Source organism: Cotesia glomerata, linkage group LG7, assembly GCF_020080835.1.
Source record: "Cotesia glomerata isolate CgM1 linkage group LG7, MPM_Cglom_v2.3, whole genome shotgun sequence".
In the NCBI taxonomy this organism is placed as follows: Eukaryota; Metazoa; Arthropoda; class Insecta; order Hymenoptera; family Braconidae; genus Cotesia; species Cotesia glomerata.
This window is the reverse complement of record NC_058164.1, coordinates 21,924,245-21,950,513: the sequence shown is the minus strand read 5'-3', so window position 1 is coordinate 21,950,513 and position 26,269 is coordinate 21,924,245. Positions and strand designations below refer to the sequence as shown.

Below are 26,269 nucleotides of genomic sequence, written 5' to 3'. Positions count from 1 at the left end.
GGTCTTAAAGATTAAAAATAATATATTCATTATTAAAATTAATGATTTCATTAATTGAATAAGTAGCAAAATCAAAGAAAGTGTCAGTAATGGGGTCCCCGTCATTAATGGGGTCTTTTACCCTATTTGATAATTTTAAGAATTTTTCTACCAAAAGAATTGTAACAAATAAATCATCTGCTTATGTGAAAGATCTTTATATATGGAGTTCTTACAACTGTGTAAGAATACATTCGTTCTAAAACTGTTGTTTGTAAACAGAATCAACTTAGTGTAAATTGCTATGTCAGTGTTAGATGACATCTGTAGTAGATGCAAGGCTGTACTTCGAACACCATTCACCTGTGATATTTGTAATAAGTCTTTTTATAAAAGTTGTGTCACTGATTATATCAAATCTAGACCAGTTGATGATTGCTGCAGACTAAAGTTTAGTTATTTAATCAATTCAGTGGATAATAAAACTAAACAAAAAGTAAATCAACCTCAAACCAGAAACCGTCTTCAATCATTAAGATCGGTAACTTCTAACAACTCATCAACATCTAGTTTTAAATCGGCTAAATCTACTGAGTCTCTTACTAGTATTGGAAGTCGACAAGGATCAACAACTTCTGCTCCGATCACGCCTAGCTCACCATTGTCACCTAACAGAGATTCAGTTTTTCTTCCCGAATCACAAGATTTAATTGATCCATCTACATCTTCAAATCAAACCAAACACATTACAGTTCAAACAAATACTAGTTCATTATCAACGATCTTAGATATCATTGAAACAAATCAAATAGTAGTAAGTTCACCTCCGAGTACAATGGGTTCAAATCAGCTTCCCTCCGATTGGTCTTCACTATCTACAGATGACAAACTTACATTAGTGATGAAGTCAGTTGCGCAAATACCAGTGCTTACGACTGAATTTAAGACATTGTCTTCAAAAATTGACGATTTTGGTTCTCGATTAAATTTGTTACAAATTGAACAATCTAATACCAAAGAAGCTCTTAACTCTATAAACACTAATGTAAATTTGAACACTACCAATATTATCAAACTGAGAAATGAGCTTGAAACCATCAAAGAAGATACACTAAAAAATTCTAAAAGCTTAGCTGATCAACATGCCTTAATCTCAAGTGTTGCATTAAATGATTCTTCTGGAGTCCTGCCTTATTCACAAGTTACATCAGAATTGGTTATCTCAGGCATTCCGGATTCAGTTGTCCAAGGTTCATCTGAAATGGAGATCACTTCTAGTGTATTCAACGCTCTCAAAATACCTGAACTCAAGTCTGACATACTTTCTACTAGGATAATAGAGAAGAGAACCAAAAACTCTTCAAATAATGTAAAAGATAATGCAAAACCTATTTTGCACTCAATCATAGTTAAACTTAAATCTCCTCAAATACGAGATTATATTATTAATAGTAAGAGAAAGCTTAAAACATTACTAGTTAAAACTGTCTTCCCGGATACGGCAAATGTTTCTAAGGATTTCTTATATGTTAATGAATTTTTAAATGCTGAAGTATATAAATTGTTACTTATAACTAAGTCTAAGGCCAAAACTCTACGTTTTAAGTATGTTTGGGTGCAAAATAGTTCGATTTTTGTTAAAAAAGATGACAATACTACTAAAATTAAGATCTGTTCTGAAGCCGATCTCACTAAACTTGATTAACGTCACTTAGAATTAACTGATAATCCAAATCCTCAGTCCATGTCTATAAGGTTCTTAAGTTTGAATATTAATAGTTTTAATGGTCATGTTGCCCAATTTCTAGATCTAGTTGCAGATACAAAACCACATATCATTGCTATAACTGAAACATGGCTCAAACCGCTACAAGACAATTCTTTACTTAACTTAGAAAACTTTACAGTCTTTAGAAGAGATAGAGGTTTAACTCATTCCGATAATGGGTGCTTCATTAAGGGTGGGGGTGTGGCATGTTTGGTCCACAAGTCATTAAAAGCTAAAGTCATCTATGTACCTAATACTAATAATATAAATCAACCTGAATATTTAATTCTCGAAGTCATTTCACAGACTGGAAATCGCTTATTACTATCAGTAATCTATCGTAGGCCTCAAGGTAATCTTTTAGATGAATTTTTTAATGTAATTTCTAAATTAATGATAAATTACAAAAATTTAATAATTACGGGAGACTTGAATTTTGATCTGTTAGAATCCTCTATAACACCTAATCATTTACAGTCATTTATCACGGAATTATCATTATTTTGTGTCCCGTTTGGTGCTACTCACCATTCAAATAACAAAGATTCGTGGTTAGATGTTATTATTCTTGATAATCAATCCAAAATGGTCAATTTTTGTAAATCTAATCAATCCTTTATAAACGGACATGATTATCTTGTATGCGATTATAAGTTTGATTTCGAGAAGCATTTGGCGAAAATTATAAATTATAGAGACTTTTCTAAAACTAGCCAAGAAGCTATGAGCAATGCCCTGATGCAATCTCTTAAAATTGATAGTGAACTCATAGAAAATTCTGATCCTAATTATTTAACTAGCTTATTTCATGAGACTATTATTGAAATTCTTGAAGAATTTGCACCTATTCGTTCACGCAAAATTACTCATGTTCCTAATCCCTGGGTCACAAAAGAACTTAAAACCAAGTGCAAAGAACGTGATACTTTGTATAAACGTGCAAAAAGAAATAATAATAAGGACCTATTAAATCTTTTTAAAATTAAAAGAAAGGAATTAAAAATAAAGCTTACGGAGGCTCGGTGAAAATTATTTATGCAATGCACTGAGTAATATTCCATTAGGTTCAAATGTATGGAGTAAACTTAAGCATTTGGGGTTAATTAAAGGTTTAAATTCCTCGCCCTTAAATTTCTTTGACTCGAGAGAATTAAATAATCACTTTGCAAAAATAGTAAGACATCATCCACGATGTAATGAAGCAACCTTTGAAGAAATTAAATTGTCCAGAGCTATGGATAGTAATCAATTAACTCTAATAGTCTTTTTTGATTTGACCAAAGCATTTGATTATGTTAACCACAAAATTATTATAAAAACCTTGATAGAATTAGGATTTTCTCCTGAGACAGTTAAGTGGTTTCTGTCCTACTTATCTGATAGGTCGCAAGCTGTACTTGATGGAGATGGTAAGCCAGTTGAGTTTAAAACTACAACATCTGGAGTTCCTCAAGGGTCTGTTCTCGGACCCATATTATTTCTATTAGTTATGAACTCTGCGGCTAAACGACTTACTTATACAAATCATGGTTCATTTGCTGATGATAAATATATTTATTTACATTGTTATAGTCATCAAATCCATGAAGCTACTAGACAGTTGAACCTAGATGCTCAAGCAGTAGTTGATTGGGCCAGAGATAATGGGTTAGAAGTAAATCTACTTAAAACTAAAGCAATATGCTCTTATGCGAGAAGGTATTCCACAGCTAGAAATTGATGGTGTACCTCTACCTTATATTGAATCAATCAAGTGCCTTGGAGTTCATTTTACGTGTAATTTATCGTGGAACTTACACACATCAAAAACTATAAGTAAAATCAATTCGGCATTATATAGCCTGAAATTACGTAGAAATATTTACACTTCATCAATTGAAAAATTACTTGTATCGGCAACTATTTTACCGTTAATTGATTATTGCTCTATAGTATTATTAAATACAACTGATGAAAATGATTGTAAACTCCAGCGTTCTTTAAATTCAGCAATTCGCTTCATCTTCAATTTAAAGCGAGATGAACATGTCTCGCCTTATAGACGTGAACTGGGATGGCTCTCGATAAAGAGTCGTCGAATTTATTTTACTTGTTGTTACTTTTATAAATTATTAGAAATTGGTAAACCTAGCTATTTGCGCGAATTATTTCAAGAAGACCTTACTGTAAGACGCTCTGAGAGACTAGCAGCCAAGAAAAATAATATTCTCTTTAAATTCCCAAATTTCAGTACCACTCATTATGAGTCTTCTTTCGTAATTACAGTTATACGATTATGGGAAGAACTACCAGAGGACATTATAAATTCATCAAGCTTGGAGGTTTTCAAAAATAAAATTTTTGATTATTTATTTAATTTAGATGTTTGATCATAAACTGTTGTAAATGCTTCTATCATTATTTTATTAATCTTCAAACTTCGTTAACCTTCTTTATATAGCTTCTTTTTAATTTAAAGTTTCCTACCTGTCTCTTTAGTAACATCAAAGATTCTTAAAATTATTAGTTAATTCTTTATAAATTAAATTTTTATATTAATTTTTAATGTAGTATATAATATTATCACCTATCTAAAAATATTATTGTGTAAAACACTCTAAATATTTATAAGTTAAACTGCACAATAATGTAAAATTATATGTATACTTACTCTTTGTCATTCGGCAACTGCCTTGACATAATTTTGTTAATAAACTAAAACTAAACTAATCTTTATACTTAATTTGATATGTCAAATAAATTTTAATGTTTATTAAAAAATTGCATCAACTTTTTTTTTAATTTTTTCGAATAGAATTTTTTAATAAATTCTCGCTATATTAATTGATTTGTTACGAAATCCTAAAAATTGCCATATTATTTACTTTTTACGTTAAAATTTATCAACAAAACTTAAAAACAAATAATTTTTAAATAATTGAACTCTTTATTGCAATTTGGTGAGATATTTAATTGTAATTTATTGAATATTTATTTCATACAGTTGCATTTTAAAATAACGAAATTTTATTCTTTAATGTTTGTTATAATACGTTTTGTAGCATGCCATATTGAAGCAGGTTACTGTAGCATCTTTAGCATCAATACTTACACGGCTACAGTGTTCATTCGTAGTGCAGGGATCTAACAATTCTGATAAATGTAAAAATATGGTTGTTATTGTAAATGCTCTTAATTTTCTAACAAAATTATATTAGACTTACCTTTGGCGTAGTAGGAATCGCTGTCTTCTTTATTGGATAAATAGTTCTGGGTCCATTGGCACTTACTTTTAAAACACCCTAAGCCCTTTTGTCCGCATTCTTTATGGCTACTGCAAAGTTCGTTGAGTTTACTTGCATGTATGAAGCACATAAGGGTGGCCATCAAAAGCACGGCAAAGAACTTCATCTTGAGTCGAAATAATTGTAAATGGATATAAACAGTTACTTGTCAGTATTTTTTTTGTGAACGTTTTAGAGCACGGTTGCTTATATATCAAGAACTGCTCCTATGTGGGTGCACCAAATATAGAGTGGTAAAAATATTACCAACCGTGTACGTTTGGGATGAGTCAAAAGAAAATTAAAATTTGTCACGAAAACGTGCGAGACATTAAATATGCTAATCATACTTTAAAATTTTTCCATGAGTCAGAAATCGCGGACATTAAAAAATAATCAAGTTTAAACATTAGGATTTTTTAAGGAGGCTGAGTGATTGTTTATTTTATTATTTATATTGAATTTTGACTTCTTATTATGATGGGCAGTGAATAAAAGTTCAACACAATATTTAATCAAAATGAATCTAATCTTTATTAGAATGTTAGTAAAATTAGAGAGGAATGCATATAATTAGAATATTATATGCATTTAAATTCCTAATTTTTTTTTTAATTATAATTATTGAAGCGGCAAAAAAAACATCATACACTGTAAAAAAAAAACCGGTGTGAGTCCATGCGGTGTACGGTGTTAAATTCAACACCGAAATCGGTGTAGCAGTAACACCGGTCGCGGTGTCAATATTTTTTTTCGGTGTTAAATCGGTGTTATAAATTTTCCGGTTTTGATAATATTTTAACTAACACAATTTTTATAATTAAACTTTTTATGTTTAATAATTGAAAATAAATAATCAAAAAAAGTTAATATTTAATTTAGAAAGTTTAAAATAATAAAATATAAAGTAGATAAAAGTTTTTGATTAAAATAAATACACTGTAAACAATTTCGATGTAAAAATGGACCCAGAGCATTTTACATGGCCGTGTAGTGTAAAATAATGGTGTGAAATTCTCTCGGAGTAAATTTTCGATCCGTGTTACTTTAACACCATTATTAAAGGACAATTTTAGGACATCATATAGATAATCGGAAACTCTAAAATAGTGGATTTTAATAATTATTTCATAACTTTTAAGTATTTTTTTTAAGATTTTCGGAATACTTCTAAGATAATTTTAAAATCAATGCAATTTATTTGAAGCAATTTAGTTGAAATTTTGTCCTTAAATCTTATGTGGAACCTTTTTTGAATAATCTTAAAACATTTTTTTAACTATTTGAGAACAAATTTTGAATACATTTGAGACATTTTTCGGATATTTTTGAGACAATTTTGGAACATTTTTTGGACAGTTTTAGAGTGTTTTTACAACAAATTTGAAACATTTTTAGAACAATTTTACGGCAATTTTGAACGTTTTTTAAATGATTTTCATATAGATATTTTATTTTTGCACAGCTGTAGATTTGTCATGTTTAAAACATCCATTATATTATGAGAAACATCATGGTTACGATAAAAATAATTATTATATTGTTCCTAAACATTTAATATTGTAAATACTATTTAACTTGTTGTATAACATTCATTAAATCGATTTCTGAGTAATTTTATAAATTGAAAATTCTTAAATAAATGTTACTTGTCTCAATTTGATAAATATTGAATATTAATTGTGTTTTATGGATCATGTAATATTCATACTCCGATACGGTGTAAATTTATTCTACTGTTACACCGATATTACACCGGATTTTTAACACCGCAAAAGAGCACCGCTACACCGGTGTTAATACACAGGTGTTACATAGCGGTGTTAAAATGAGTCCATTTTAACACCGTTTTTTTTACAGTGTACGATTTTTAGATGTCTGCTAAATTTTCATTAATATTTTTATTGATTAACATGTCAAATGGGAAGATCAAATAATATTGAATCATTTTTTTTCATTCAATATGTATAATTGCACACTAGAATAATATAAAATGGGTATCAAATATTCAAGAGAAAAATTTTCTCACGGTGAAAAAATTTTTTTCTCAGCTGAAGTACACGGAAAAAAAAATTTCGTTCTGGTAACCTAACTGTAGAGTTACCACAACTATACACAGTTTAGTTTATACACATAGAAAACATTTGAATAATCTGAGATTTGTATTTGACGCATAAAAAAGTCGTGAAATTCGGCTTATTCTTTTTAGAACAGAAGAGATGACTAACGTTAAATTCGATAAGCTTAAACTGTTCAAATGACCATTAATATTATCCATCAGACATGTAGATAAGTTAAAATTTTATTCCATGTTCTTGAAAAAAAATTGTTAGCTTTATTTGTCATTAAAAATTATTTTCTAGGCTGACTGTACTTTTATTTGCTAACGCTAAATATAAAAGCTAGTAAATTTTACTACAGTTCTCGTATTTTTTCTTGTATCGCAGTTTTTTTTTTTTCATTATAACTAAAACTGACTCACAGAAGTCACCAATTTTTTCCGAGGTCATAAACATTGGAAAAATTAGATATATTATTTAATAATATTCTTCGAAAATACTTTTAAGCCGTCTGATAAGTAACTACAGAGTATCTAAAATTGAGCTTAATATTACATTCGTTGCACCTCATTAACAGCCAGTCCTCTCTTTTTCTCGCGTCGCACTCACTGCAAAAAACGGTACTATCCTTGTTGCACTTATGATTATAAAGCTGTTGCAGTTTTATGTTTTACTTTTAAACAAATGAGGATTTCGAAAAAAAAAAAAAAAAACGCTCTGTTACGAAATAGATAATTAAAAAATCTATTACGTAGCAGAGCGTTTTTTTCAAAATTCTTCTTTGTCTATGGGAGAAATATAAAGCTAAAATTGTAGAGACCAGCTGTTTTAATATATTTGCAACGAATTCAGAAAATATATTAGTCTAACAAATATTTTTTTTCAACTCGAAAGTATATGAAAATATATATTTTTCTATGTACCATTTATGTTGAACAAATGATCGAAATTTACGAATGAAAATATTTTTATTTAATTTAAAGTTTCTAAGATTTTGATTGATATTTGTTTTACTCTTTTAATAATTATAATATTGAAAATAAATTAAGCATGAAATATTTTTTTTCAACCAAGGTTACTTAAATAATTTTGTGATTCGTTCCAGAAGCATCAAATGTAAAAGATAAATACAAAAGCATACACGTGTAAATTGATAAAAAATGTCATGAGACATAACTAAACCATAAAATACAGTTATGACTAAGCCATTAAATACGCGAATACTAGCATATTAAATTTAAGCTAAATTAGTTCACTCTAATATTATTATATTATGATTATCAGTTCTTTTAGAATATTGATAAAGTTACGTTAAAACAAAAATTATTTCAAAATAGTTTCCAGATTTACATTGGTTTTAATTAGTTACGGAAAAATGAAAATCATTATCACACTTTTTGCATTCATTGCAATACTGGAGAGCATTCAAGCATTGACTTGCAATAATGATATAGATTTTAAAAAATCTTCAAATACTATCTGCTCAAATGGAACATGCATTTGTAAACCGAACTACATAGAGAAAAATGGTGTATGCAAAGTAATAATCGCTGAACGTTGTAAGAAAAATTCTGATTGTGGAGTCACGAATTTTCTATGTTAAAAAAGAACTAAAAAATGCAGATGTTTTATCTCATTCTATCAATCGAAGGACAAGAAAACTTGCTACAAATTTTATATATATATAGTATAGGTTTTTTATATATATGTATAGGTTTTATTATATATGTATAGGTTTGAACAACACATGCGTTCATACTTATGGTTGCAGAGCAATTGCAAACTCCGTATGCTCTGATAGTGACCACAAATGCGTTTGTTCTCCAATCCACACCGAAGTCGCTGGAAAATGTCTTGGGCTTTTAGGCGCAGCATTCAGTAATGACGCTAAATGCGACAGTTTTTACCGCAGTGTAGACAAAGTTTGCAAGTACCCAGAGAATGTTAGTGTTGAAGACGAACATAAGTACTTGGATTCAATTTATAGTAAGCTCACTAACTACTTCGTTCCACTCCGTTTCGATTAGTTGACTCTTTTTAATTGTAATTTTTAATTTCAGACTTAGAGCCTCCTTGTAAAAACTCAAAAACTCAAAAACTCAAAAAAAATTCAAAAACTTGTCAGTGCAAGACCGATTATCATTACTCTTCTTCTCTCAAAAAATGTATAAATGAATAATTCTTTTATTGAAAAAAGTATTTATTGTTAAGATATACTTTCTTAAAATGAATCAGTGGTGGAATTCCACTGATTCATTTTAAGAGAGTAGAATAATGTTTACCTAAACGCTCATAGAAATTTTAACCGTTTCTTAAAAATAATTAAAAACAATAAGTTTTTCTGCTGGAACTCGCTATTTTTCAAAGATAGAAACTCTTTTTGTTATTTTCTGAAGTTCAATCCTGAAAACTATAAAAGTTATTCAATAGTCTTTCTTGCGCTATCTGTGTCGATTTCTTCTTATGTATTTGACGAATTTCCATTTGATATAAAAAAAATTAATTTATATGTTAGACTAGATTTTTTTAAATTAAAAATTATCTGGCTTACTGTAAAATGATGAAGCCGTTCCATCCGTCCCACGATTGCCTGGAATATGTCGGTAATTTAAAAAAAAAAAATTTCTTTGGGTGGTCAGTACCTATTAATTATTGAACTGTTATCACTGAAATGTAGATTCATTATTCTGTATTATTTTGGGGAAATTTTTAATTATCTCAAGTAATTCAACTTTCTTAATTACATTTTATCTTCATTCACAACTTAGACCACACTCATAATTATTGTAACTGTCCCTGTTCTTTAACAATGCATCAAAGCAATAAATTATCGTAATACAATAAATAATAAAATTAGGAAAACGGTCGACCCTAAAGGCCATCCCTGCAAATTCCCGCTTATTCCTTACTTCAGCGCTCAAAATTGCATTTAGTACGTTTTTGAGCTCTTAGAGCTCAAAATATAATTTTCGTGTCATTTTGAGCTCTCTGAGCTCAAAAATCTGATAGAAGTTTAATAAAACACCATATTTTGAATTTTCAAACTGCAATAACTTTTGAATAAATGAAGCGATTTTTACGCGGTTGGCGGCGTTCGATGAACTTTTTGAAGCCCCATGAAAAATCTTCATTTTTAAATTGATCGAGCCAGAAATTTCAAAGTAATTCCGAAAAAACACTTTTTTCGGTTTTCTTTCAACAACGATAACTCACGAACGAATCAACCGATTTTGACCGGGCTTGCAGTGATCGACGTGGTTTTTTTTATCTTAAAAGCTGACTAGATTTTGGAATTGATCGGTGAGGCCATTTAAAAGTAATTCCAAAAAATTTTTTTGGTAATTTTTTTGAGATTTCTCAAAATCTACTGGTTCGAATCGGCCCAAATTGTATTCAAAATCTAAGTTTGGTTAAGCCCTTTCGAATGGCGTTAACCGCGATGGAATTGGTCAAGCCGTTCAAAAGTTATCAGAGATTTATAATATGGACATAGATAAATATTCTTTACTATAGTTTAAAAAAAAAATTAATGAATTAATAACAATATTTTATATTAAAATTCAGCTCTTTTTTATAAATATTTAGGTAAATTAAAAAAAAAAAAAACTTAGTAACAAAAGCTTAAAGTTTATAAATAGAGAATTTAATAGTATTTATAACATGTAAAGATAAATTCTTAAAAAAATTCAAAGTATGTTTCTATTTACAATCATTTTTATCTTCGATAAAAATTAATAGAATCATACCATTACTGGTCAATACTTTTTAGTCTAAAAATTTACACCTTACTCAATTTTTAACTTCCCGCTAAGAAAATCGAAGATTTTCAAAAATCGGGAAGTTATTGTTTTCACCCCGTTTTGCAGAAATCGAGTTTTCATCAGATCTCGACGTTTTAAGGTCACAGGAAGCTTTCCTGACTATCCCCGCGAGGTTGTCACGATGTCTGTGTGTGTGTGAAAGAATGTGAACCGCTTATAACTTTTGAACGGCTTGACCGAATTCATCACGGTTGGTGCCATTCGAAAGGGCTTGACCAAACTTAGATTTTGAAAACTATTTGAACCGATTCAGATCAATAGATTTTGAGAAATTTTCAAAAAACTGAAAAAAAAAATATGGATAATTAATCTTACTACATCCTCCTTAGAGTTCCCAGTATAATTGTGATGTTGGTCTATAAGACACTGTCTCACGTGATTATAGTTATCATTAGAACGCATACTCCACCCATTTACAATTTTTCCTTCCGTATCAAAAACGTCGTGGAGATTTTCAATAGGATGAGCTAACTCGTGGCCAATAGTAAATCCTATTATGCTATACTTAGTAAAATTTGGACGATCGATGTCAAAAAACAAGTTCCTCATTGCTTCGATATCTATAACTTTGAATAAAAAAAAAAAAATAAGTTTTCATAATCGAATTTAATATTATGAAAGTTAAGGAGGTTTGATTCTAATATTCATATTATAAAAAATTTTTTGAATTATTAATATTGAGAGATAAATTATTAGATTCTCTCCGAAAAAATCTTTATTCATCATAAATTCGAATCTTAATTTTATTTTTAAATTCATATTTTGCCTTGAAGAATTGTTATCATCAAGAGATAAATATATCAACTATAGTTTATAGATTATAATTGACACTAAAATTTTAATTTGTTTAATGACATTATATAAGATTAGTTAAATTACTCTTTTAACAAGATGAACATAGATGAAAAAATTTTCTTTTGAAAAAAAAAGAGCAATTTTGTTATAAGAACTTAATTTTTTTTTTTAATTTTAAATGAAAAATCGCAAGTTGTCTAACTAAATTTTTTTTTTTCAAATCAAAAAACTTTTCTTCGACAAAAAAGTTACTGTAAAAAAAATTTAAATTTTTACAGCTAAGATATAAAATTGTTTAAAATTTTCAACAAATTAATTTCTTCGTCACAACAATGCTCATTACTTTTGCAAGGAAATTTTTCTCTCAGTATAAATTAAAAATTTAATTAATTATTCAATCAGAGGTAAATCAATTTTTTTCATTATTTTTAGGCTAAAAAATGTATTTCTTTAAAAATTCTTGAATTAACGTATCGTAAAAATATTTTTTTAATTGCACTATTTGGTACAATTAAAAAAAAAAAAAAAAAAACTTCAAGATATAAACAAAATTTTGATAAAAAATTAATTTGAAATATCAAAACTTTTCAAATTTAAATTGGCTTAAATATAAACAAATTAAAAAAAAAATGAAACGAAAATGTTAATTGTTTGATTTTTTACATCCAAAATAGAAGTAGATGGATTTGTAAAATATAATAATCATTATCAAACCTCCTCTTTAAATGGTTTTATCCTTCTGAAAACGCTTGTTAGATCAATAATGTCTCTTGAAGTAAAAGCTTGATCCATAAGTTTTTGGTGGTCGAAAATATTTATCGCCAGAAAATTTTTTAAAAAATTAAATTCGTTAATTACAAGATTATCAAAATATGTACGCAATTTTTCATTTTTGAGCATCGTCTTGGTCGAACCCAAAACCAACTTGGTAGAATCTAAATTCAACACTAGCTCATTTTCGGTCTATGATCTAACCATTCGAGATTATTCATTTTTCAATATTACTTATAAAACGAACATCAATTGGATAATGACGTTCGTAATAAGACAGCGACAACTCGGGTAATAAATTTATTTTTTTATTTTTAACTCTGTTTTTAATTGACTAATGAGAATATTTTATTTTTTTTTATTAATTATTATTTAGAGTCGGGTTTAACTGCCGTGGTCATATCGCCGACTTTAACTGTTGGGAGTAGTACGTTGGGGTCTTTTTGGGTTGTGTAAATCTTAACCTACGCGGCAAGGGCCGAATATCAACCAAGTTGGTTTCTAAGACCAGCTTGAGATTCGAACCCACGCCTGGCCGGTAAGTTAGTCCGAGTCTTTTATAGGCCATGCGCCTTAGACGACTCGGCTAACGTCACCGGTTAAAATAATAATTATTATTTATTTAAAAATTACAAAATGTGCATTTAAATATTTAAAAAATAAATCTAATCATTATGTGAGTGACATATTATGTACAATTTGTAATATCAAATTATCTTAGTATTAGTGTTTACCAAAGCCTGACTATTGTTGGTTGCATTATCTGCTTATGTGAAAGATCTTTATATATGGAGTTCTTACAACTGTGTAAGAATACATTCGTTCTAAAACTGTTGTTTGTAAACAGAATCAACTTAGTGTAAATTGCTATGTCAGTGTTAGATGACATCTGTAGTAGATGCAAGGCTGTACTTCGAACACCATTCACCTGTGATATTTGTAATAAGTCTTTTCATAAAAGTTGTGTCACTGATTATATCAAATCTAGACCAGTTGATGATTGCTGCAGACTAAAGTTTAGTTATTTAATCAATTCAGTGGATAATAAAACTAAACAAAAAGTAAATCAACCTCAAACCAGAAACCGTCTTCAATCATTAAGATCGGTAACTTCTAACAACTCGTCAACATCTAGTTTTAAATCGGCTAAATCTACTGAGTCTCTTACTAGTATTGGAAGTCGACAAGGATCAATAACTTCTGCTCCGATCACGCCTAGCTCACCATTGTCACCTAACAGAGATTCAGTTTTTCTTCCCGAATCACAAGATTTAATTGATCCATCTACATCTTCAAATCAAACCAAACACATTACAGTTCAAACAAATACTAGTTCATTATCAACGATCTTAGATATCATTGAAACAAATCAAATAGTAGTAAGTTCACCTCCGAGTACAATGGGTTCAAATCAGCTTCCCTCCGATTGGTCTTCACTATCTACAGATGACAAACTTACATTAGTGATGAAGTCAGTTGCGCAAATACCAGTGCTTACGACTGAATTTAAGACATTGTCTTCAAAAATTGACGATTTTGGTTCTCGATTAAATTTGTTACAAATTGAACAATCTAATACCAAAGAAGCTCTTAACTCTATAAACACTAATGTAAATTTGAACACTACCAATATTATCAAACTGAGAAATGAGCTTGAAACCATCAAAGAAGATACACTAAAAAATTCTAAAAGCTTAGCTGATCAACATGCCTTAATCTCAAGTGTTGCATTAAATGATTCTTCTGGAGTCCTGCCTTATTCACAAGTTACATCAGAATTGGTTATCTCAGGCATTCCGGATTCAGTTGTCCAAGGTTCATCTGAAATGGAGATCACTTCTAGTGTATTCAACGCTCTCAAAGTACCTGAACTCAAGTCTGACATACTTTCTACTAGGGTAATAGAGAAGAGAACCAAAAACTCTTCAAATAATGTAAAAGATAATGCAAAACCTATTTTGCACTCAATCATAGTTAAACTTAAATCTCCTCAAATACGAGATTATATTATTAATAGTAAGAGAAAGCTTAAAACATTACTAGTTAAAACTGTCTTCCCGGATACGGCAAATGTTTCTAAGGATTTCTTATATGTTAATGAATTTTTAAATGCTGAAGTATATAAATTGTTACTTATAACTAAGTCTAAGGCCAAAACTCTACGTTTTAAGTATGTTTGGGTGCAAAATAGTTCGATTTTTGTTAAAAAAGATAATAATACTACTAAAATTAAGATCTGTTCTGAAGCCGATCTCACTAAACTTGATTAACGTCACTTAGAATTAACTGATAATCCAAATCCTCAGTCCATGTCTATAAGGTTCTTAAGTTTGAATATTAATAGTTTTAATGGTCATGTTGCCCAATTTCTAGATCTAGTTGCAGATACAAAACCACATATCATTGCTATAACTGAAACATGGCTCAAACCGCTACAAGACAATTCTTTACTTAACTTAGAAAACTTTACAGTCTTTAGAAGAGATAGAGGTTTAACTCATTCCGATAATGGGTGCTTCATTAAGGGTGGGGGTGTGGCATGTTTGGTCCACAAGTCATTAAAAGCTAAAGTCATCTATGTACCTAATACTAATAATATAAATCAACCTGAATATTTAATTCTCGAAGTCATTTCACAGACTGGAAATCGCTTATTACTATCAGTAATCTATCGTAGGCCTCAAGGTAATCTTTTAGATGAATTTTTTAATGTAATTTCTAAATTAATGATAAATTACAAAAATTTAATAATTACGGGAGACTTGAATTTTGATCTGTTAGAATCCTCTATAACACCTAATCATTTACAGTCATTTATCACGGAATTATCATTATTTTGTGTCCCGTTTGGTGCTACTCACCATTCAAATAACAAAGATTCGTGGTTAGATGTTATTATTCTTGATAATCAATCCAAAATGGTCAATTTTTGTAAATCTAATCAATCCTTTATAAACGGACATGATTATATTGTATGCGATTATAAGTTTGATTTCGAGAAGCCTTCGGCGAAAATTATAAATTATAGAGACTTTCCTAAAACTAGCCAAGAAGCTATGAGCAATGCCCTGATGCAATCTCTTAAAATTGATAGTGAACTCATAGAAAATTCTGATCCTAATTATTTAACTAGCTTATTTCATGAGACTATTATTGAAATTCTTGAAGAATTTGCACCTATTCGTTCACGCAAAATTACTCATGTTCCTAATCCCTGGGTCACAAAAGAACTTAAAACCAAGTGCAAAGAACGTGATACTTTGTATAAACGTGCAAAAAGAAATAATAATAAGGACCTATTAAATCTTTTTAAAATTAAAAGAAAGGAATTAAAAATAAAGCTTACGGAGGCTCGGTGAAAATTATTTATGCAATGCACTGAGTAATATTCCATTAGGTTCAAATGTATGGAGTAAACTTAAGCATTTGGGGTTAATTAAAGGTTTAAATTCCTCGCCCTTAAATTTCTTTGACTCGAGAGAATTAAATAATCACTTTGCAAAAATAGTAAGACATATGGATAGACGTATGGATAGTAATCAATTAACTCTAATAGTCTTTTTTGATTTGACCAAAGCATTTGATTATGTTAACCACAAAATTATTATAAAAACCTTGATAGAATTAGGATTTTCTCCTGAGACAGTTAAGTGGTTTCTGTCCTACTTATCTGATAGGTCGCAAGCTGTACTTGATGGAGATGGTAAGCCAGTTGAGTTTAAAACTACAACATCTGGAGTTCCTCAAGGGTCTGTTCTAGGACCCATATTATTTCTATTAGTTATGAACTCTGCGGCTAAACGACTTACTTATACAAATCATGGTTCATTTGCTGATGATAAATATATTTATTTACATTGTTATAGTCATCAAATCCATGAAGCTACTAGACAATTGAACCTAGATGCTCAAGCAGTAGTTGATTGGGCCAGAGATAATGGGTTAGAAGTAAATCTACTTAAAACTAAAGCAATATGCTCTTATGCGAGAAGGTATTCCAAAGCTAGAAATTGATGGTGTACCTCTACCTTATATTGAATCAATCAAGTGCCTTGGAGTTCATTTTACGTGTAATTTATCGTGGAACTTACACACATCAAAAACTATAAGTAAAATCAATTCGGCATTATATAGCCTGAAATTACGTAGAAATATTTACACTTCATCAATTGAAAAATTACTTGTATCGGCAACTATTTTACCGTTAATTGATTATTGCTCTATAGTATTATTAAATACAACTGATGAAAATGATTGTAAACTCCAGCGTTCTTTAAATTCAGCAATTCGCTTCATCTTCAATTTAAAGCGAGATGAACATGTCTCGCCTTATAGACGTGAACTGGGATGGCTCTCGATAAAGAGTCGTCGAATTTATTTTACTTGTTGTTACTTTTATAAATTATTAGAAATTGGTAAACCTAGCTATTTGCGCGAATTATTTCAAGAAGACCTTACTGTAAGACGCTCTGAGAGACTAGCAGCCAAGAAAAATAATATTCTCTTTAAATTCCCAAATTTCAGTACCACTCATTATGAGTCTTCTTTCGTAATTACAGTTATACGATTATGGGAAGAACTACCTAAGCTTGGAGGTTTTCAAAAATAAAATTTTTGATTATTTATTTAATTTAGATGTTTGATCATAAACTGTTGTAAATGCTTCTATCATTATTTTATTAATCTTCAAACTTCGTTAACCTTCTTTATATAGCTTCTTTTTAATTTAAAGTTTCCTACCTGTCTCTTTAGTAACATCAAAGATTCTTAAAATTATTAGTTAATTCTTTATAAATTAAATTTTTATATTAATTTTTAATGTAGTATATAATATTATCACCTATCTAAAAATATTATTGTGTAAAACACTCTAAATATTTATAAGTTAAACTGCACAATAATGTAAAATTATATGTATACTTACTCTTTGTCATTCGGCAACTGCCTCGACATAATTTTGTTAATAAACTAAACTAAACTAAACTTTGTTTATAATTTTATTATTATTGTTATTATTATTATATCAGTTTCTTACTACCTATGTATTTTCAACAATTTTGTAATTTTGTAATTATTTGGATTTGTGGTCAAAAGGAGAATTATCTCCATGATCAGTAAATAAATAAATAAATAAATAAATAAAAGATTGTGAGATATCTGGTGATTTCAGTATCATAAAACAATATAAAAATTAATTTAGTAGATAAGGTAAAAGACCCCATTAATGGCACCTTTAACCCCTATTAGTGACACTTTTTCTTTCAATGAAAAAATGTTCTACTTGGAATAAAAATTAAAAATTTTTTTGATCTAAAGGTCTTAAAGATTAAAAATAATATATTCATTATTAAAATTAATGATTTCATTAATTGAATAAATAGCAAAATCAAAGAAAGTGTCAGTAATGGGGTCCCCGTCATTAATGGGGTCTTTTACCCTATTTGATAATTTTAAGAATTTTTCTACCAAAAGAATTGTAACAAAAAAAATAGTAAAAAAATTTGACATGTAGATAATTTTAAAACATTCAAAATGGAATTTTTTAAAAGAAATTTGCATGTTTAAAGAAATTAAAAAATGGTCAAATGACTACTAACTTTAATGACAATCCAAAAACAATTGTTGGAGCTCTATTATTAGGCATTAAGTGACAGGAGCGCAGTTATTACACAAGAAAATATGTTTATAAAAATACTTAATGATCGTTGAAAAACTTAACTTTTGCTAGTCTTCTAATAAATTTTATTTCTTTAATTTACATATTCGTGATTAGTTTTGATAATTTTCATGATAAAGAACGAAAAATGTTCAAAAAGTTCAATACTTTTTGTAAATAAATTCATCGCAATGTCAAAAACATTTTTTATAAAAGTATCAAATACATTAAAGAATAAAAATTTTTATTTAAATTAACAATGTAAGATACAAAATAAAAAACACACGAACTTAAATTAATTGAGTTGCTTAAGCAACTTTTTAAACAAAACTAGTATAGCGTCAGTAAGTAAAAAGTAACTTCTTACACAAAAGATATAAGATATTTCTTCATCAAACTTAAACATAGAAAATTTTTTTTTCTATATATTATTATAATCTTGATATTTTCTTTTATCAATATGAAAAATAATGGTTTAAACTTGATTAATAATTAAATTTAAATGAATAACATTTATTCGTATAAACTTTTTTAAGTTAATACGCAAGTTGTGGGATTTTTCTGTCATTAAAATCAAATTGATTATAAATCACACAACTTAAATAAGAGAGTAATTAATAAAAATAAAGTTTTAATGAAAACTTTAAATATTTACTTTTCTGCAGCAAAATGATAACATTGATTATCAAAATTGATGATTTTATGATCAATTCCAAAAATCAATTTTAAATTCGTCATTTGATTAACAATTTCAAGATCCAAATCGTCTTTTTCAGAGCAAAGAAGATCAAAAATAAACAAATTATTTTCAGAATCAAAAATACAATCATAAATGCTTTGTTTCGCGACTTCCATACTTTCTTTATAATAATAAATTTGTTGAAACATATCAAAATTAACAACAAGCATACCGCCTGTTTCACTCCACTCTACATAGTCAATCATATTTTCTTTGCTTAAAATATACAAGTTCATTTTATTCCTATTGCTGAATTCCGTTCTCCACATCAAAAATTTACTGATCCACGAGTCGAATTGACTGTAAGAGACAACCAATATTATTTTACTAGAATTCAATGTTTCTGAATCAATAGAATTCAAAATAGTGAATGACAGCGTTGCGATGTAGGTGAATTTATCTTGGTCAGTACATTCTACACAAATTGTCTTGAGACTGACGTCTTCTTGGTCGCTGGGCTCGTAAAATCTTTTGCAAACAAACTGCGTAAATTTAACGTGCTCGTTGGATTGATTAGTTTGATACATTTTAGGGACAAGTATTCTGTCTTTAATATCAGCTAGATTACTTAAATCACTGATAACTTCTTTTTTGACGTCATCAATTTTTTCTATTTCTTCTTTCTGGCTAAAATCTATTATTTTGTGGGACAATCTAGGAACCTTACTTGGTATTTCTTCTTTTGTATTACTAAAGCGCTTGTTCTTGTAATCCGGGTCACTGAAAATTATAATTACAAATTTAGTTTAAAATAAAAAAAAAAAAAAATCAACATTATTGAGATAGTAAGCAAAATTTTGTAACCAGTGTATTTATATGATAAAATGGGTTTTTATGGTTAAATTTGGTATCTTTGGAAAAGTTTTGACGTGGAGTTGTGCCTTTTTATGGTTTCATATGATTTTCACCAATAGTCAATTAATTATGATAAGTATTTAAGCTGCATTCGAAAATGCTCTATCTCTAGATACATAATTAAGAAATGACCCTGTATCTTGTGAACTATTGACATTTTTAAAGATATAAGCTCACCCCGATGTTACACTCATCAAGACCTTTCATTTGAGTACCCACATCAATTTTTTCATATATTTATATATATTATATATATATGTAAGGTAAAAGCCCCAATATATGATCATGTACCAATATATGATCACTCCATGTATTTGTATACCTATATTTGTGAATATAGATGTACAAATACATGGAGTGATCATATACTGGTACATGATCATATATTGGGGCTTTTACCTTATATGAAAAATATATCAAAATGCATGTGGGTACTCAAATGAAAGCTCTTGATGTGACATCAGGATGAGTTTATATCTTTAAAAACGTCAACAGTTAAAAAAATACAATGGAATTTAACAAAAGTGATTATTTAATAAAGTAAAATTTTATTTATTTATAGTTCACAAGTCACAGCAGTCACATAATGACTGCAAGGTTGCTAGTGAAAATTAATTAAGCAGACATTTAACAATTTTCAGAATTTTTTAAACAACTAAATTATGGAAAAAAAATTGACATTTAGAAATTTAAAAAATTAAAATTTTTTTAAAAATAATTTTTCAAAACAAATTTGTTTGTTAAATAAAATGAAAAAATTGTTAAGTCTGCTAACTTTAATATTATTAAAAATTAATTTTGCAGATATTTGATAATTTTTTTTAATAAATAAATCATGAAAAAAAAAAAAATTGGTATGTAGAAATTTTAAAAAATTAAAAATGAAATTTTTTAAAAATAATTTTTAGTCTCAATTTAATTATTAAAAAAAATTAAAAATTGGTCAAGTGACAGCTGACTTTAATATCATAAAAGAAATCTCAAGTTTCAATAAAAAAAAAAAAATTACCTGGGAGTTGATGTAAAAAAACTTTGCGAGTCGTGAGTAAAATTCTCTAATTTTATTGAAATCAAAAGAGGCTGAACAGAATCCGCTTGCAGATTAGATGCGTCAGCGTTTGATGAAATTGAGACATCTTTAAAGGACTGGAATAATTGGTCGGTGCCATCCATACTCACAGAATTGGTAGTATCTTCATCTTCTGATGTGTATAGACTTATCAGTTCACCAACCCCAACAGATTCAACTTGAAATTTACTGACTTCCCGTATAAACTCACCGCATTTTTTTTCAATCTCATTTAAATCTTTTTTCAAATACTTCATTATCTTAAGATAGTCAACTAATTTTAATATTTTGCAGGGTTTATTTTTCAAGCTACGTATTTTCTCTTCTACACCTTCAAAGTCTGTAGCAGTTTCAAGATTGGTCAAGGTTTTCTTCAGATCGTTGGTCAAAATATCAATATCAACTTTTAGTTTCTCAGTTAATTGCGTTTTTGTAATTTTTGTATTTTTATTTGGCGAATTCATTGTTTTTTAACAAATTTTATCAAAATTACTGGTTATAATCTTATAATAGAAAATGGACGCTTATTAGTGTTGTTGCGTCCATAGGTCCATATGTATAATCCCCACTTTTTAATAATAAAAAACAGTGGTACCATCTCTAATTTTAGAAAAAAAAAATTTGCATCATAATAGGAAGAAGATATGGCGGTTCTTTTATTTTTGCTTTTATTTCAAAATAACAATTAAAATTTAATTATTAAGTCATACTAAAATTAGCCAACGTTTAAAAATTTTTGATTTTTTTTATTAATTAAATTATAACTAAAAAAATATTTTTAAAAAATTGCACGTATAATTTTTTTAATTTTCTACAAGTGAAATTTTTTTGTTTCATTTTTTTTTTTTTCTATAATTTTTAATAAAAAAAATTACCTAAATTTTCAAATGTGGGCTAATTTAATTTTCATTATGAATAAAATTAAAAAATTTAATTTTATAAAAAAATGTTTCTTTTATAATTTCTTCTTAGGACTAATAAGAAATAAATCATTAAAGTTTATAAATTAATTTCTTCTTTATTTTAAAAAAAATTTAATGTTTGCTGATTCTTCAGTTACATTATTTCGTCAAGTATTACAACATTTTTAATAAATTTTTTTATTACATAATTTATTTTATAAAAAAATTCTAAAACGGATCGGAGTCTCTCAGTTTCAGTATCATAAAATATTTAAGAATATGTTTTTAAGGAAGTTAATCTTGTATGATAAAAATTTTATAAGCATTTTTTGAAAGATATAATAATAACAAATTAAAAGTATTTTTAATAAAGGAAAAAAATATTTTGATATAAATAATAAAAAAACAAATATCATTCGCTCAATTTACGGAAAATTTGACTTGAATTACATATTGATATATCCTAACAAAAATTGTTTTATTGAAGATAAATTGTTGAGAAAATTATGAAGATTTAAATTTACTTATTTTTAAAATTGAAAAAATTTCCATCTAAATTAATCTTTCTACATTCTTAATTAATAATTTTGAAAAATTGAAATTGCATTTGAAAATTGCAATTGAAATTGCACTGAAACTTCTAAGTAATTTTGTAAAATTTAGGATTAAAAAAAAAAAGTTCAAACCCTAAAATCATATCTACGTCTTAAATAGTTATTTTTTTTTATCGAATTTTTACTAAATATTCTAATAAACAATAAAATGAGAAACCAATAACAATAACTATTATCCGAAAAACTAATATTTTATAATGATACAAAATTAACAGACATATCGCGTTCCAGATGCCATAAGGGCGTATACCGGCAAAAGGTCCCGGTGAAAAGCCATAAGGGCGTATAAAAAATTTTTTTTCGGAAATCAACGTAGTTTCATCTGAAATGTGCAGAAATGCAAAAAAAAAATTTCATACGCCCTTATGGCTCCCGGGACCCATCTCGGATGCCATAAGGGCGTATAAAAAAAATTCTGTTTTTTTTTTTAAAGTCCAAAAACATTGTTAGTTAGACGAAAATTTTTTTTTGCATTTCTGCACGTTTCATACAAAAATGCGTTGATTCCAAAAAAAAAAAAATTTTTTTTATACGCCCTTATGGCTCCCGGGACCCACCTCGGATGCCATAAGGGCGTATCAAAAAAATTTTTTTTTGGGAATCGACGTATTTTTGTATGAAACGTGCAGAAATGCAAAAAAAAATTTTCTTGGACTTAGAAAAAAAGAACAGAATTTTTTTTGATACGCCCTTATGGCATCCGAGGTGGGTCCCGGGAGCCATAAGGGTGTATAAAAAAATTTTTTTTCGGGAATCGATGTATTTTCGTTTGAAATGTGCAAAAATTAAAAAAAAAAATTTATACGCCCTTATGGTTCCCGGGTGCCATAAGGGCGTATAATTTTTATACGCCCTTATGGCATCTGTAACGCGATATTATATGAATACTCTGAAATAAATTAACAATAATAATCACTGACACATTTAACAATCAAGTAATTCAATATATTAATTTTAATTTTTAATACTAAAAAAATTCTCGGAAGATCTTATAATTAAAATTAATATGCTACGTATTAATGATTTGAAGGACTTAATCACTATCACTCTCTGATTCAATCCAATACTTAGAAAGAAAAAATCTGTTATTTTTTTCTAAAGGTTTAGAAAAAAATTTTCTGAGTGGTGGGTTTTCGTTCGATGAGTTCGATGAATTAATCTTTGATGTTTTTTTGCATATCCGTTCTTCTTTTTTGTTACCTCTTTCTTCTGTAGATTTTTCACTCCATTCTTGTTGAATGTCATTGATTAAGCTGTTAATTAAACAGAAAATAACGTTAGTGATATATTATTATTTTTAAGCAACACTTAATAAACAATTCTGATAGCAAAAATAAATTTAAAAGGTACCAATCTACGCATTTTTTAAAATTTCTTTCCTAAGATTGACTTTCGAAATAACAGTCGGCTTGAGTTCATATGAATCAGGATTTCTTCGGGATGGCCAGCTATTTAAAAGGAATAAGTGATAGAAGAAAAATTTATTCTATGAAAATAATAAAAATAAAAATTATGCTTATTTTTATAAGATAATAAATGTAGCTAAAGTTAATTTTAAAAAATATAGAGAACCTTAAAAATTATCGATGTAAACTTATAAAATTGTACTTATAAAATTGTGTTTATGAAGAATTAAGGGGGAACACCACTATGACGATCGAAAAAAAGAGGTGATTTTCGGGAATTTTTTTGACAGGGAAAATAAAGGAATTAGGGAATCGGTTTTTTTTTTATTTTATTAAGAGTTCATTAAAGATTATTACACTAAATTTTTATTAAAAAATATTTAATTATTACAAATTTATTAATAATCTCGTAGAGCACTAGAGTAAAAGTTTCCCCTCCATGGTCGGTTCGATAACTCAAAAACGGATCATCTGAAAATAAAAACCCAAATTTCTTTTTAATCAACAAGGATGTAGTTATCGTCGCACGTACGGAATTTAAAAAATTTTTATTTTAAAGATTTTTTAAGCCGAGTTAAAGCAAAAAAAAAAAAACAGTAAGAATAGTGAAAAAATTTTCAATCAGTCGCCATTTTTTAAAAAATTAAAATTTTCAAAATTGCGTACGTGCAACAATAACTACATCCTTACTGATTAAAAAGAAATTTGGGTTTTTATTTTTAGATAATCTGTTTTTGAGTTATCGAACCGTCCATGGAGGGGGAAATTTTTTCTAGTGCTCTACAAGATTGCTAATAACTTTGTAATAATAAAATATTTTTTAACAAAAATTTAGGGTAATAATCTTTAATGTACCCTTAATAAAATAAAAAAAAATCCGACTGTTACGTTCTGGAATTTTGGGTCTTCCAGATAACGACCTTTAATCATTTTTAAACCCCAGGTTAGCCTCGTTAGGGAGTCGATAGACCCCAGGTGGGCCAGTTGCTAGGCTCTTTCTTAAATTTTTAAGTTATTGTAGGGTTCAATTAAATTCAAATGCAAGATTTCAATTAATTAAATATATTATAAAAATCAAATAAACTGGGTGGAGTCAGTCGGTCTCCGGACGTACGTCCGGGGCCTAAGATGTTTGTCGGCTGACTGACTTGCTCTGGATTTGCATCCAGTACAATAATTAAAATTTATAAATTTTGGAACGCCGCATCTCAGGTTATCCAATTCTAGAGACGTCGTCGGAGTCCAGCTCTCACGCTCGGTGTTTAGGCTGGAGCCCGAGGAGTCACTTATCAGAAAGAGATTCCGTTACTTCGCTGATGATAACTAGAAGTCTTCACCAACGAAGCAAATGATAATTCTAGGAACTCTAAACTAAATTAAAATTAATTATTTGTAATTTTTTAAAATTTAAAATTGACGGGAACGTTACACCGACCCCCAAATTCCTTTATTTTCTCTGTCAAAAAAATTCCCGAAAATCACCTCTTTTTTTCGATCGTCACAGTGGTGTTCCCCCTTAACCCGTCAGCACTCACGTTATGAGCATTTTGCTCACGCAACAACATCCGACTTATAGAGCGGCGCTGTAGTGCAAGTGAGAAACTAAAATTCACGTGAGTTCTGACGGGTTAATAAATTTTCGGATAATTTTTTAAAATGATTTTCTTTTACCAATTATTTTTTTTTTTTTAAATCAAGGTCAATTTTTTATCAATGTATAATTTTTATTTCAGTATTTATCTAGAGTGAATGGACCTTTTTATCTGAATGAGATTTTTGTATACCTTACAGGTGTTTGAGATGAAGATCTTTTAATCTTTGTTACTGCAATTGGAGACAATTCTCGGTCAGAAAAGAGCGGTGTAACACAACAATTACAGTTAGAGTCTCTTTCATGCGTATAATCTGGTGTGACACTATCTAGCGTATTAATTCCATCTTCTTCAATGTAAGACCGAGTTTCTTCTAGTTCCGAAAGTCTGTAAAAAATAATTTAGAGTAATTGCACAATAAAATTTTAGTTAATATATAAATATAAATTACATTTCTTTTTCAGGAACTTTGTCAACAATTATATCTTCATTCTCATTAATAATTATTTTCATCGCCTCACTGTCATCAATTTCCAAAATATTATCTCGAAAAAGCCCGACACTAGAATTGTTAGCATTGAGCTGTAATTGCGGTGCCTCAGTTATCGGAGAAGAATCATGACCATCATCTAACTCCTTCAAGCCATCAATGAGAAGTGACTTAATTCTTAAGCGGCTAATATTGTCTACAAAATTACTCGATTTATCTTCAAGGTCATCGAAGTGTTTGTTCAACTCTTGGATTCTTTCAAAGTAATTCTGCATTGATTCACAAGGACCACGAGCTAGACAAACATCCATGCTCGCCTGTAAACTTTGGAATGATTTTTGAAAATCGCTAGTTTTTTCTTCTATTTCTTCAACCAGCTTCTTTATATGATTTTCCAATTTCTCAAACAAACACTTTTTGGACAGTTTTTTATTCTTTAAATCCAGATCACTTTTCTTCACAACAGAACTCATTTTTCAATTAATAATA

The 26,269-nt window shown here is 28.5% G+C and overlaps 2 protein-coding genes and 1 long non-coding RNA gene across 3 annotated transcripts; all 3 read right to left on the bottom strand.

Moving 5' to 3' along the window:
* Positions 1-4,760: 4,760 nt before the first annotated feature.
* On the bottom strand, positions 4,761-5,183 carry LOC123269750. The gene is made up of 2 exons (XM_044735586.1): positions 4,951-5,183; positions 4,761-4,879 (listed from the first exon to the last, which is right to left on the bottom strand). Exons 1-2 carry the CDS (start codon positions 5,135-5,137, stop codon positions 4,761-4,763), a joined length of 306 nt encoding a protein of 101 aa, XP_044591521.1. The 5' UTR covers positions 5,138-5,183.
* Positions 5,184-18,764: 13,581 nt separating this feature from the next.
* LOC123269749 lies at positions 18,765-21,371 on the bottom strand. The gene is made up of 2 exons (XM_044735585.1): positions 20,717-21,371; positions 18,765-19,572 (listed from the first exon to the last, which is right to left on the bottom strand). The coding sequence occupies exons 1-2, from the start codon at positions 21,238-21,240 to the stop codon at positions 18,765-18,767; spliced, it is 1,332 nt and encodes a 443-aa protein (XP_044591520.1). The 5' UTR covers positions 21,241-21,371.
* Positions 21,372-23,428: 2,057 nt separating this feature from the next.
* On the bottom strand, positions 23,429-25,775 carry LOC123268721. The gene is made up of 3 exons (XR_006510273.1): positions 25,742-25,775; positions 25,483-25,677; positions 23,429-23,545 (listed from the first exon to the last, which is right to left on the bottom strand). It is a non-coding gene; the product is annotated as an uncharacterized LOC123268721 (long non-coding RNA).
* Positions 25,776-26,269: the final 494 nt, after the last annotated feature.

Excerpts from the sequence above, each read along its gene's own strand:
- LOC123269749 (XM_044735585.1), bottom strand. The coding sequence starts at position 21,240 with ATGAATTCGCCAAATAAAAATACAAAAATTACAAAAACGCAATTAACT. Across the intron at positions 19,573-20,716 it reads TTTTTTACATCAACTCCCAG|TGACCCGGATTACAAGAACA; the intron begins GTAATTTTTTTT and ends TATAATTTTCAG.
- LOC123269750 (XM_044735586.1), bottom strand. The coding sequence starts at position 5,137 with ATGAAGTTCTTTGCCGTGCTTTTGATGGCCACCCTTATGTGCTTCATA. Across the intron at positions 4,880-4,950 it reads CGATTCCTACTACGCCAAAG|AATTGTTAGATCCCTGCACT; the intron begins GTAAGTCTAATA and ends TACATTTATCAG.